The following is a 12299-nucleotide window of genomic DNA, read 5'->3' as shown; positions in this document are numbered from 1 at the left end:
CGCAGCAGCTATCTGCGGATGATTCCATTTGGTAACGGCCGCGCCTCTTCCATGAGAGAGCCAGAAAATCTTGACATGATCACTGCATTGTACCAAATGTTTTATTGGCTTCTTTGCAACTATCAAAATGAGAAAAAGTGGCGCATACGATTTTTATTGTTTCAACGGCGTTTTTTTTTTTCGGAACGATTGGAGAGGCCAGATGGGATCTGTATTTCTTGAGTCTTTGTCTTTCCTAGCTTTTTCAGTTTTACTACAGATCATATCTGAAATTTATTGATACGCATGTCAAGGTGTTTTCCAAGATTTTATTTTAAATAACTCGGCCTCTTTGTTTGCAGTGAATCTTTATCAGCTGTCGTTTCTGGCGAGAAAAGAGGTGACATGGTATGGTGACTTGGGCTGGGTGGCGCATGACCATCTTAGACCTGGGCGTATGATCGTCGCGGAGCCGCGATGCACCACCACCCCGGTCCTATGCAGTCGAAAAGGGATAAAGGCCGCGAATCCCAGGGGGCGATGCGGTGTGTGTCGCTCCAGTCGCATGATTTGCAGCTGAAATATTGCCCATCTTTGCCGCAGCTGCGTGACCATCCGAGACATGGCGGCCGTGTGGCGGCCTGGCGGTAGATTGCTGCTGCGGATGAGTGTAAGTATATACCCTGGCCGGACGGCCAAACACGATACTACGCAAGAAAAGCTGTTTGAAAACAAACAAAACTCGTACCTTTATTTCACGCTAAAGGAAAGACAACAGGGTCGAAAGTCAAATTAAAGTACAATTCACCCACAATGTCGCAACGTCGTCGCAGGCTGTCGTCACCACCTCGTTCTGTTGACGGCAGCATCACACCCCTCGGCTACGTCCTCGAGTGGACGCCTCACTCGCACCATCGGCACCGCCTCGACATCGTCGCCAACCTGCGCTCCGAGCTCCTCGGCGGCGAGCCTCCCGGCGTCGAGCAGCTCATTGTTCTCCGCGGCGACCTAGCTCCCGACGTGAGCGATGCGCTGCGCAGCCTAGCCGGCATAGACGGGGGCTTTCTGGATGCACATGTCCAAGGAAAGCCGTTTAGGCCGCGCGGCAGGGCCAAGGGCGCGCGCTGGTGGACGTGGCGCTACCCAGAGGCATCGTCCTTGTCGTCGTCGCAGCAGCAGCAGCAGCAGGTGAGGAGCGCGGCGCTGTGGCTGTCGTCCCCGATTCCGGTCCTCATCGTCGATACGCCGCTAGGAGTAAAAGGAGGAGGGAATGGAGGAGTTGGGGAGAGGTGGTGCGACAAGCCCGCGCCGAGGCTGCAGCATCAAGATGCGGCGACGAGACGCTCGGGGTTGCAGGGCGGCGGGCGATATGGTGGCGTGATGGCGAGATATCACGCCTCGCCGCCGCCGTCGCCGCAGGCAGAAAAGTGTAAGCCTGCCGCTGCCGCTGCTGTGCCGGCGATCATGGCGCTGGACGACGAGCTGGCCAGCGCCATGGACCATGTCGAGGATGTCGTCCTGGAGGAGATGCTCGCCGAGCTCGTCTACGAGCGCTGGACGGCGTCCCTGAGCACACTCCAGCTCGGCGGTGGCGGCGACGCGGCGCGGCTGCTCTGGAGATACATGGTGGCGCTGGAGCGCAACCTCGACGACTCGAGGTACTGCGCCCGCCAGGGGCGCTTCGTCGAGCACGCGAGCCCCGCGGCGTGGACGGACCTATCCCAGCGCGCGCAGCTGCGCATCCAGCTCACCTCCTCCTCCCGACACCAGCAGCAGCAGCAGCGGCAGCAGCAGCTTCGCCATCGCGACGATACTTCTCAGGAAATTAATGGCAGCACGGCCAACGAGCGCAGCCTCGACCGCATCGCGTACCTCGGCGGCATGCTGCTCCCCGTGAGCGTCGTCGCGAGCATCCTCGCCATCGAGGGCCGGTACGGGCCCGAGGGCGCGCAGTTCTGGGTCTTTTGGGCCGCGAGCGTCGCGGCCTCGGCGGCGGCGCTCCTCGTCATCTACCTCGACCGGCTCCGCCTTGCCGAGGTCTGGGTCGAGATGCCGGGCGGCGGCCGGGCGGAGGAGGCCGTGGGAGCTGCCGGCCTGGGTGTCGTGGATGGAGGCACCAAGGTCATCGCGGCGGCGGCGCGCGCGTGGCACAGGGAGCAGCTGGGCTGGGCGCGCGCGCTGAAGCAGGCGACGGGGTATTACAGACTGCGCGGCGCTCGCTGGATTCGCTTCCAGAGCCCGGCGAAGAGGGAGGAGGATCGCAGGGACAATGTCATTATTCTTGAGGAGTAAGGTGGTGTTTTGTTTTACCAGGGGGGCTGTTGTTGATAATGAGTACTGCAAAGCACGCACGGACATGATTTCCTAATTTAGCATGAGATCATTCACGAAGTACAGATCTTACAATGTTTGTTGGTATTTCTGATTTCGCTAGAGTAAGCCAAGAAATGATAATAAAGAATGACGAGTCTAATTTTTACAATCGGACTTGCCCACCACCGCTATTATTACTGCTATTACCGCCAAACCAGCTTCGAATGTCGCTTCTTTGTTCGCTGCCGGCGCTGCCCTCGCCGCCACCCATCCATTTCGGCTTCTTGAAGCCCTGGCCCAGGTCCTGGACCCATTTGGGCGTCTCTATGTTGTCGACCGTGTTCTTCATCCGGTGGCCGATGATTTGAATTAGGCTATCGTCCTCTGGCGGCTCGTCCAGGTAGCGATGTGACGAAGCGCCCGCTCTTTGGGCGTCCGCTACGCCAATTGTTCTCGAAGCGCCTCGCGAAGCGCTCTCACCAGGCGGTACCGAAAGCACAGGGGCGGCCCGGCCGCCGCCGGTGCTTGCGGTGGCCAGTCTCGCAAACAGCTCGTCACGGCGACGAATGGACTCGCCGCCCAGCTCTCTCTCGATCAGGTCGCGACCTTCACGCCACGAGCCCGTGCCGTAGCCGGTAAAGTTCTCCTCGTCGTCCTCGAGCAAGTCAATGCCCACAAAGAGGCGCTTTGCTCTGCCGTATAGGCCAAACGTGGCGGCAATCACGGGTATGATTAATAAATAAGGGAACAAGTCGTCAAACCACCGGCCAAGACGAGTAAAGTCGACCAAGCGACCCAGAAAGCCGTAAAAGGCAGTCTTGGTGTACACTTCGCTGGACAAGAACGTCAAGAAGTTGTACGACAGGGGCACGGTCAGCTTGGCGACTTGCATGGCATACCAAAAGGCAGCTTCGTAGCCGGTATTGCGTCGCACGAGAGCGCGGCCACGCCAGACCTTGACTTCGGTCATGGTGACGAGAGCGGCGGCACACATGTAGCAGATCCAAAAGGCCGAAATGACTTGGCCGGCGAAGCCCACTTCTGCCTTGTCGCCGACCCAGTGGTGGATGACGCTCAGACGGATGACGGACAGGTGCGGGAAGGGTAGTTTTACAACTTCGGACCAGACGATGCATGCAGAGGCCAAGGTCAGTAGTACTCCGAGACCAATTTGCATATACGGTGCAACTTGAAAATGCCACAGATATCTGGTATAAGGATTGAGCAGCTTGGCTTTGTCCCACAGTCCTGCATGTGGCGATGCGCCTCCAAAATCGAGCTTCTTTGACGCCGCAGAGTCCAGAATTGCTTGCATCTTTCCAGCTGCGTTGACCAAGTCATGCCATTCGTTGAGGAAGCGTGACCTCGCATGCTTGGCCCGAATAAGGCGCCGCGTGAGGTCGGCCAAGTACTTGGGCGTAATAACATTCGGAACAGTTCGATCCATGGTATTCACATCAAACGACGTGGCATGGGGACTCGTCTCGGGTATGTTGGCGATTTCTTGCAGCTCTTCGATCCAGTCGCGAAAGTCGGCGGCGCTACCGACTTTGCGCTTGGCGAGCTCGGCGACCTGGGCTTCAATCTCCTCTAAAGCTGCTGCCGAGTCCTCCATCTTCTCGTACGCCTTTGGCGCTTTTTCTTGCAGTCGTCGCAATCTTTTTGCTACATTCGCGTCGAGGATGAGGCGCTTCGGTATCGAGACGAGTCCGTGTCCCATGAGGTAGATGGCAAAGACCAAGCCCCAGCAGTATGCCAAGGCCATGACGACGCCCTTGAGAGAGTCGTAGGTTACGTCGTATCTGATGACAACGTATACAAGGCCGACAATGGCGGAACCCACCACCATGGCATAGAACTGCGCATTCGATCGGAGCGAGTACAGTAGCCGGTCGCGGGGCTCTCGGTATCCAGCGTCGGAGTATTCACCAAGGATCGGGAGAATGAACCTATATCGTGTGTCAGAGTATTCTTCCGGGTGAAGCGCGCCTTGTCAACACGAACCAGCCGAGGGCGAATGTGAGCCAGTATGTTATCCGCCACGAGACGAGAATGACCCTCTCGGGAAGCCAAATGCCACGCGTCCCGTCATCGTCGGTCCCCGCGCTCGAGGCCAGGTCTATCGGCACCAGGAGCACAATGACGGACGGGAGCCATATCGCGAAGAAGATGGGCACGGAGTAGAAGGCCGGCGTCGACCGCAGCGGCAGGTAGTGGCGCAAGATGAGCAGGACAACGAGGGAGACGAGTAGGAGCGCAAAGACGGAGAAGACGATGGAGCCCACCGGCAGGGGGCGGCTTGCTGTGTTAAACATGCTCGGCGTGTGTTTCCGAAGCCATCCAAGCCGTGATAGTCGAAGTACAGCGCGATGAGATGAAGAATGATGGTTGTCGCAAAGTTGCAGCCTACAGAAGCGACCGCGTGACGTAAGGCAAGGTCCTTCAGTGAAGCCACTGGCGGATTTGGCCTGTGGGCCAGCTGTTGCGCAGGCCTGTACTTTGTAATAAGGTAGTGCACGTGAGGATTTGCCGTCTCGCTGGTATTTTTTTAATTAACTAACTGCAAAGGAAATGTAATTTTAATCGAATAGTTGGTATTACATTTACGAAGAAACTGTAGATGGGGCTTTTGTACTTTTGTACTCGTGTTCTGCCTGCTGGCTGGGTACTTACCTGCTTACCTAGGTAACTTATGTTGCGGCGTCCGCCAACGATAAATAGGTACCTTGCACAGTGGGCAGCTAAGGTAACTTGTATTGCTTCAGCCTGGTGATTTACCAGTTCACAACGCGGCGCTGACGTTTGTCAGTCAAACGCTTTTCTGTGTAACCTGGGCTTGATCTCGCTCTTGTACGCCACCAGACTCGATGTGATTGTGCTACTGCGCCGACTTTTGGCAGCCGCAATTCAACGCCAGGAATCTCCGCCCACTCCCACCACATACCTGGACAGGAACATAACGTCGCAACCAGGTTCGAGGTGCCTCGGACTAAGACTGGATTGATAGAGATGCATGAGCTGAAACCCCATCGGCCTCGAAAACTGATTTCTGGTGGCTGGTCCGACCTGCAGCTGGCCAATCAACACTGCGCCGCAGGACATGGTTGCTGCCGGCGAGTGGACGCTTTTTGGCTCGCAGACGCAGGGGGTGCACAAGGCCGGCGCTTACAGGCTGTTATAACTCTGCAGATGGCCGTCCTCCCCAAAATTCTGCTTTTCTTTCTCTCCTGTAGACTTGAATCAAATACCTGTTCACTCGCAAAACAAGATCAAACTTACCAGTACCTCCCATCCTCCAGTTTGAGGTCCTGCGCTCCCATGGCGGCTGGCTACTCTGATCTCGAAGTATACCGCGGCCCCCCCTCAACGGCGCCTATAGAAGTTCAAGAGGAAAAGATTGTCACCCAAGTCACCACCGACTCCGGGAACCGAAATTCTCGACTTGTCGCCGATTCGAAGCCGCCTTCACGGCGAGCTGTCTGCAATCTCTGCGGCGTGTCGTTTACGCGCACCAGAGTCATCATACTGGTCATCGTCCTGCTCGTTATAGTTGGTGGCATAGTCGCTGGCGTAGTGGCCGGCGTCGTTGTTTCCAGGAACTCACACACACGAGAGTCTTCATCTCCTGGTAATGACGTGTCCTCCAGCTCGCCAGGCATATCCTCCAGCTCCTCGAACCAGTCCTCAAGTACGAGCTCAACAACTCCCACACCAAGCACCCAAGAATCGGTGACACTCGTTACTTCGACCGAGAGCGTTAGCCCGACGCAGACCCTGTACCGCGACTGCCCATCATCCAACAATACCATCTACAACGCAGTCGGCTCCAGCTCCTATCAGTTCCGCAAGATCTGCGGGCGGAGCTTTAAGCAACCTCCCGTCAATGTCGTCAACCAGGCCGTGGCGAGCCTCAACGACTGCATCGATTTATGCGCCGCGTACAATGTCAACAACAAGACAGAGATTGCCGCGGGCAAAAGCAGCCCTTGCAACTCCGTCTGCTGGCGAAACAGCGCCACCGATCCGGACTTCCCGGGACAGTGCTTTGGCAGCACAATCTTTAATTCTACGGCAGGGTTTCAGACGAGGGACGAGGTGATATGCGATTCCGGGGCATGGATAAATCAAAACATATAATGGTTATTGGGCAGATCACGCCACGCATGTACATACTGAGAGATATACGATATTCACTCGCTTAATGTTAATCATGGCCAAGACGGCTTGCCATCCTCATAACTTGCACTTGCTGTAGGATGGTAGCTTGTAATAAAGCCCACCGCGAGCGGTTGGAGTGCAGTGTAGTAGCGCCGCCTGGAGCCTCTTCAGTTGGCCAATTGAGGGTTCACTGGAAAAGATGGTGCGCCTCTAGTCATTCTCATAAAAGTCGAATCATACAGAAACATGAAAATGATTGAACTTGATCGCTTTATTTCTTAAAAGAAAAAATCAGTGAGTAGAGTTATGCTCAAAATGCATAGCTTGCTGGGAAGGGCGCCAGTAAACTGCAACAGGATTGTCGCCTTGTATTCTAGGCAGAAACCACTATAACGAGCCGGCAAGGCGCGACGCGGTTCACACTTAGGGAACGCGCCAAATGATCCTCAGCTCTGAACAGCTTCACCATCCCACCAATTTTGATAACTCGCTTCGCCCTTTCCGCATTCTCAACCCCCAAGATTGGCGACTTTGAGCTGCCTGCAGCTTGACGCAATCATGGCTGCCCTCCAAGATCTTGAAGATTGTACGTCGATAGCTGTGCAACCTGGCCAGTCTGCCTTCTAACCGCTGATGCAGGGATCGCCGACTCGAACACGGCGCTCAACATCAGCCTCGTTTCGCCGACGCCTTCGGGCCTTCAACTGATATCCACCTTTAACCCGAGCTTCACCTATCCCATCTTTGGCGAGGATGAAAAAATCTTTGGATACAAAGATCTCAAGATCAACCTTAGATACCGCGCCAACGATATGCGCCCGCACGTCCAGACATCATACAGCAGCAAATTCACTCCTATCGGCGAAACCGAGCCCATGGATGTTATGGGCATGCTGAAAGAGGATGCGCAGCTTCCTGATAGTAAGGTGCCTTTGACTACAATGTAGTACAATGAATGCTAATTATCCCTAGTCGCATTTGGCAAGGCTGCGGATTTCGAGAGCAACTCACAAAAGCTTGGAGATGACTGGCAACCTCCCGGAGAGTTTCACGCTAGCTTCGAAGGCACCGATGGCACATACGAGATTTGGAGAGGCACTCTGGCGGACCCGGCCATCAAGCAACTGAACAATCGCGTCCAGCTCCTGGTGCCGCTCCTCATAGAAGGAGGATCTTTCATTGGCCAAACCCCAGACTCGACCTCCTCAGAGACTGAGATGCCCGATGCAGATCGCTGGACTCTTTTCCTGCTTTACCGCAAGCAGCCGTCATCTCCTGATCCGAAAAAGAGCTCCTTTGTCTTTGTCGGCTACTCGACTGTCTACCGATTTTTCTATTTCCAGCCTCCGCCGACCCCTCCCGGATCCCCGAAGCCGAACCACGAGTGGGAGCTGCCTCAGGGCGACATGGATCTAGCACAATTGCCTTGCCGCACGCGCCTCTCGCAGTTTCTGATTCTGCCTCCTTTCCAGGGCAGCGGACACGGCGCGCGACTGTACAAGTCCATCTTTGAGCACTACCACAAGCATGCTCAAACGCACGAATTCACGGTCGAGAACCCGAACGAGGCATTTGACGAACTCCGAGATGCTTGCGACTTGAAATTCTTGCGTACCGTGCCCGAGTTTGCTGCTCTGAGACTGAACCCGGATGTCAAAGTTGGCAAGACTGGGCTGATTCCTCAGCTGATCAGAGGCGGCGAGGACCTGGAGGCAATCCGAGCCAAGACCAAGATTGCGCCGCGCCAATTTGCGCGCGTATTGGAGATGCACATCATGTCCCAGCTTCCGGACTCTGTCCGTCCGCGCATCGATCCGGATGAGAACGTTCCGTCGAAAACTGCCGCCGATCGCCACCTAGAGCGACTGTGGCAACTGCTTGTCAAGCAGAGACTGTACAGACACAACCGGGACATCTTGGCACAGATTGAGCCCTCGGAGCGCATTCAAAAGCTGGGCGAGACGTTGTTGGGAGTCGAGCTGGAGTATGCTAGACTGTTGGCGGCGCATGGCGCGAGCTCTGCCAGCGCAGCTACGGCCAAGCGCAAATTGGATGACGACGCGGAATCGACGTCGAGTAAGAGAACACGAGTAGATGAGTAATTGACTTTCCTCACTGTGTAAATGTTGGGGTGTATTTAGGAATCGTTCACGGCGTTTGGAATCAAAAGAATTTCGAGTCGACAATAGACTAGGACTCGGCATGTGCGTTGGTTAGTGTCAATGTAAAAAGATTTATTGTGCTTTTCCTACTTTTGAGCCGTCCGTGAAGTCTATATAAGTTGTTCTTTTGAACTACTGCAGGTATGGACGAGTACCGTTGACATTCTGAACACCCTTGCCAAGCTGGCTAGCAACGACAGTAGCCTCTCTGATAGCGCGAGAGATGGTACCGCGAGCACCACCGTCTTCGAGAACAAGCAGACCGCCAATGGTGCAGCCGCCGGGAGTGCAGACATTCTCGCGAAGAACAGCAGGGTGCTCGCCGCTCTGGACCAGGCCAGTGGCGCCTCGCATGGTCTGCGCGGCCATGCGGCGGGCCTCGGCGCGAGGAACACCCATGGCGACAGCGCCGTCCGTGGCCGCCTCGAGCATCAGGAGGAACATGGCGGGGCCGGAGCCAGCCAGCGCCGTCGAGGCGTCCATGTTGTTGGCGGGCAGGAAGACGACGTCGCCAATCTGCTTGAAGATCCAAGTGATGAGCGCATTGTCCTTGTCCGCGAGCGGGGGGTTGGAGATGCCGATGACGGTCATCGATTCGCGGATGAGGGCGGCCGTGTTGCACATGGCACGGATGCAGCGGCAGCGACCGTCCTTCGAGGCGTCGCCTTCGAGAACCTTGCCGTAGACGGCCTCCTCCATGGCCTCGGCGGTGATGCCCGCGCATACGGAGACAAGCAGCTTGCCCTTGAGGGCGTCGGCCATGCCGTCGACGCCAAGCACGTCCTTGATCATGTACGGCTTGCAGGCCAGGAGGATGACCTGGGCCTTTTGGACGGAAGCAACATTGTCGTTGCGGACGACCTCGACGCGCGAGGAGTGGGCGGCCAGCGCCGTCTTGACGCGCTCAGCGCTCTTTTCGCTGCGGACGCAGGCGATGAACTTGGAAGGCAGCGAAGCGGGGACGTCGTCGCCTGGTGTGACGCCAGCAGCCAAGGACTCGAGGACGCCGTTGGCAATGGCAATGCCCATGGTGCCTGGGAATGAGAGTCAGTCTGAGTTTCTGAAGTTGAATTTGTCTTATTTGCAAGTTGGACGTACCGCAGCCCAGGACGGTGAGGGTGAAGCCGGAGTCAGAAGACATCGTGGTCAAGGGTAGTGGGATGTCGCGCAAAGGCTTGGAGGGGTAATTGTTCAGATAGGAGCAGCAAGGTGTGCCGATGAATGAGGCTTTGAAGACAGGGCAGACGAGAATTTATGAAATTTGTTTTTCAAGTGTTGGATCTCAGAGCAAGTGATGTAAATGGAGCTCTGGGGTCAGGTACGGGTTTTCTTGAAGATCGGTAAAACCTTTATAGCTAGCGAGCCAACGGTCGTCTCGACGTCACTGTGCAGCCCGCCGATTTCGCATGTGCTGTGATGAGCGGGGTGGCCTGCCATTGCCAGGCTCTTTCAGCGGGTTGAGCGCTGCAATTTGTTGAAATACAGCGAGACAGCGCCATTTTTGGCAGTTTCCGCAAGTTTACCGTGCTACTAGCCTAAGCTCCACCTGCCATCCAGCGCACCGACAGAGGCTGCTCAGCCAATGAAGCCAGACTGCTGCTGTTTTATTCAGACCAGCTCCTTGCTCAAAAACACGACATCACGACGCCGCCTGGCAGCATCAAAAGATGGCTGATCCGTTTGAAGTGCGCATGCGCTTCAGCTCTCAGCTTCAACATCTCAATGCGTCTGTTGCCTCGGCTCAAAAGGCAGCCCAATATGCCCTAAAATATAAAGAATGGCACGAGGACTTGCACTCTTGCATCCTTGAGCAGGTCGAGCGGGTGTGCTTGCCCACGTACCCCGACTGCTGTCCAGGACACTTGCTAATACGTACAGCAGACAAATATGAACACGCGGGCCAATATCATGTACTTCATTGAGCATTTCCTTGACCAGGCAAGCAAAGAAGGTCAACCAGACTACGTCCGGATGATGCAGCGCGACATCATTCGCGTTGTGGACGCTGTCGCACCGGATGATGGATCGGGAGCTGCCAATGTCAAAGTTGTCCGCAAGGTAAGCAGGATCTGGCTCACCGCAAGAGGTCTGGTTTCATTCTGACTCGCCAAAAGGTCCTCCAAGGGTTGCAAGGAAAGGGCTTCCTCGACGACCAAGTTGCAGCGCAAATTGAAGACGTGATCAAGGAACGCGGGACAAAAGACCACGAGCTGGGGCTGTCGTCACCCGTTGATAGTGCCCAGATGGCAGAGCAAAGACCGGCGCAATCTCAGGGCCAGCAGGCCAAACGAGCAGCCCCAACGCGGCTGGACAAACGCCAAGTCGAACAGCGCATCGAAGAGGATAGAGAACGCCATAAGCGTGAGCGAGAGAGCATATGGGCCATTCCAAAGGGCGATAATGCGGAAATGAACAAGCTCTGGGATGAGACGAGCGACTTTGGCGCGGATGATGAACGTCTCATCACCGAAGAGGGCGCCGATTTTGAGACCGAGATGGAGATGCAGCTGTGCCAGCATCAGCGGGCCTCGAATGGGGAAGGCCGATGAAAGGTTCATCTGTTGTTAACCCAGCTCGCACCAATGGCGAAGTGAATATTGTTGGGCATTGAATGGCGTTAGGGTAAATGGTTCATGGGCAGAGGCGTCTGTTGTGGTCGAGATACCCAGAGACAATTGCGTAGCCGCGGCTGAATACTCAGATTCCCGTAACAGATATTGTTTGGATGCTGGGCGGTATTTGGTACAAGGACGAGAATTTTGTTTTATTCTGCTAGATACTAATACACATGATTTTATACATGCTATGAGGCGCTCTATCGATGAGAGGGGCATCACGAGGCCCTCCATAACCTGCAACCTCATACCCGATGCGATGCACGCTTTCGCTGTTTCCTTTTACTCCATGGTGACCTTGGCGCCGAGCTCCTTCATGGTAGCGATGATCTTCTCGGCGTCCTCCTTGGGGACATTCTCCTTCATCATCTTGGGCGCGCTCTCGACAAACTTCTTGGACTCGACCAGGCTCAGACCGAGCAAGCTCTTGATCTCCTTGATGACCTTGGCCTTGGTGGCGGCGTCAAACTCTTGCAGCTGGAGGGTGAAGAGAGTCTTCTCGGCGGCGGCAGGGGCAGCCTCCTCGGCTTCTTCGGCGGCCGCGGGAGCAGCGGCGGGAGCGGCAGCAAAGCCACCGACGGGGAGATCGGGGATGTTGAGCTTGGTCTAGAGGATTGTCTCGTTAGCATATGCGTTAGGTGTGGGATACGGCGACCCCCCAGCAGCTTGAGATGTCTCGTGCGCCCGGAGTCGTTGAAGCAGCGGGCTGCAATTCGTACCTTGAGGCTGGAGACGAGGTCGGCCGTCTCGAGCAACGTCAGCTTGCTGATCTGTTCGACAATCTCGGCAATCTTGGGGTTCGCGGGAGCCTCGGCGGCGGCGTCTGTCGAGTTGTACCGTCTCGATGTGGCGCCGAGGCGCAGAGTCTGTGTAGGGGCTCGCAGGGCGCTGGCAGAGCGCAATTGACGGGCGCAGAAGCGCGCCGCGTACCGGCAGGACATGGCCATTGCTGTGAAGGAGGGAATTGGTTCGCCTGGAGATGCGTGGCTGGACGGGGAGGAGGAGGAGATGGCGAGTCGCGTGCGGTTTTCTCGTAGCTACTTAGAACAGTTCACCCTGAAGTTTTTCCCAG

At 55.9% G+C, this 12299-nt stretch overlaps 7 protein-coding genes across 7 annotated transcripts; 4 read left to right on the top strand and 3 right to left on the bottom strand.

Moving 5' to 3' along the window:
* Positions 1 to 792: 792 nt before the first annotated feature.
* Positions 793 to 2271, top strand: LMH87_004203 (uncharacterized protein; the record flags this gene model as incomplete). The annotated part of the gene is made up of 1 exon (XM_056195386.1): positions 793 to 2271. The coding sequence occupies one exon, from the start codon at positions 793 to 795 to the stop codon at positions 2269 to 2271; it is 1479 nt and encodes a 492-aa protein (XP_056049020.1).
* Positions 2272 to 2455: 184 nt separating this feature from the next.
* Positions 2456 to 4607, bottom strand: LMH87_004202 (uncharacterized protein; the record flags this gene model as incomplete). Its single annotated transcript, XM_056195385.1, has 2 exons — positions 2456 to 4241; positions 4297 to 4607. The coding sequence occupies 2 exons, from the start codon at positions 4605 to 4607 to the stop codon at positions 2456 to 2458; spliced, it is 2097 nt and encodes a 698-aa protein (XP_056049019.1).
* Positions 4608 to 5610: 1003 nt separating this feature from the next.
* LMH87_004201 (uncharacterized protein) lies at positions 5611 to 6429 on the top strand (the record flags this gene model as incomplete). The annotated part of the gene is made up of 1 exon (XM_056195384.1): positions 5611 to 6429. The coding sequence occupies one exon, from the start codon at positions 5611 to 5613 to the stop codon at positions 6427 to 6429; it is 819 nt and encodes a 272-aa protein (XP_056049018.1).
* Positions 6430 to 7008: 579 nt separating this feature from the next.
* LMH87_004200 (uncharacterized protein) lies at positions 7009 to 8552 on the top strand (the record flags this gene model as incomplete). Its single annotated transcript, XM_056195383.1, has 3 exons — positions 7009 to 7036; positions 7090 to 7371; positions 7423 to 8552. The coding sequence occupies 3 exons, from the start codon at positions 7009 to 7011 to the stop codon at positions 8550 to 8552; spliced, it is 1440 nt and encodes a 479-aa protein (XP_056049017.1).
* Positions 8553 to 8613: 61 nt separating this feature from the next.
* LMH87_004199 (uncharacterized protein) lies at positions 8614 to 9753 on the bottom strand (the record flags this gene model as incomplete). The annotated part of the gene is made up of 4 exons (XM_056195382.1): positions 8614 to 8640; positions 8703 to 8722; positions 8768 to 9646; positions 9711 to 9753. The coding sequence occupies 4 exons, from the start codon at positions 9751 to 9753 to the stop codon at positions 8614 to 8616; spliced, it is 969 nt and encodes a 322-aa protein (XP_056049016.1).
* Positions 9754 to 10279: 526 nt separating this feature from the next.
* LMH87_004198 (uncharacterized protein) lies at positions 10280 to 11161 on the top strand (the record flags this gene model as incomplete). Its single annotated transcript, XM_056195381.1, has 3 exons — positions 10280 to 10435; positions 10494 to 10670; positions 10727 to 11161. The coding sequence occupies 3 exons, from the start codon at positions 10280 to 10282 to the stop codon at positions 11159 to 11161; spliced, it is 768 nt and encodes a 255-aa protein (XP_056049015.1).
* A 348-nt stretch (positions 11162 to 11509) lies between these two features.
* LMH87_004197 (uncharacterized protein) lies at positions 11510 to 12174 on the bottom strand (the record flags this gene model as incomplete). Its single annotated transcript, XM_056195379.1, has 2 exons — positions 11510 to 11833; positions 11947 to 12174. The coding sequence occupies 2 exons, from the start codon at positions 12172 to 12174 to the stop codon at positions 11510 to 11512; spliced, it is 552 nt and encodes a 183-aa protein (XP_056049014.1).
* Between the last annotated feature and the right edge of the window lie 125 nt (positions 12175 to 12299).

Source organism: Akanthomyces muscarius, chromosome 2, assembly GCF_028009165.1.
Source record: "Akanthomyces muscarius strain Ve6 chromosome 2, whole genome shotgun sequence".
NCBI classification, from domain to species: domain Eukaryota; kingdom Fungi; phylum Ascomycota; class Sordariomycetes; order Hypocreales; family Cordycipitaceae; genus Akanthomyces; species Akanthomyces muscarius.
Note: the sequence above shows the minus strand (reverse complement) of the source record. Positions and strands in the feature narration are given on the sequence as shown.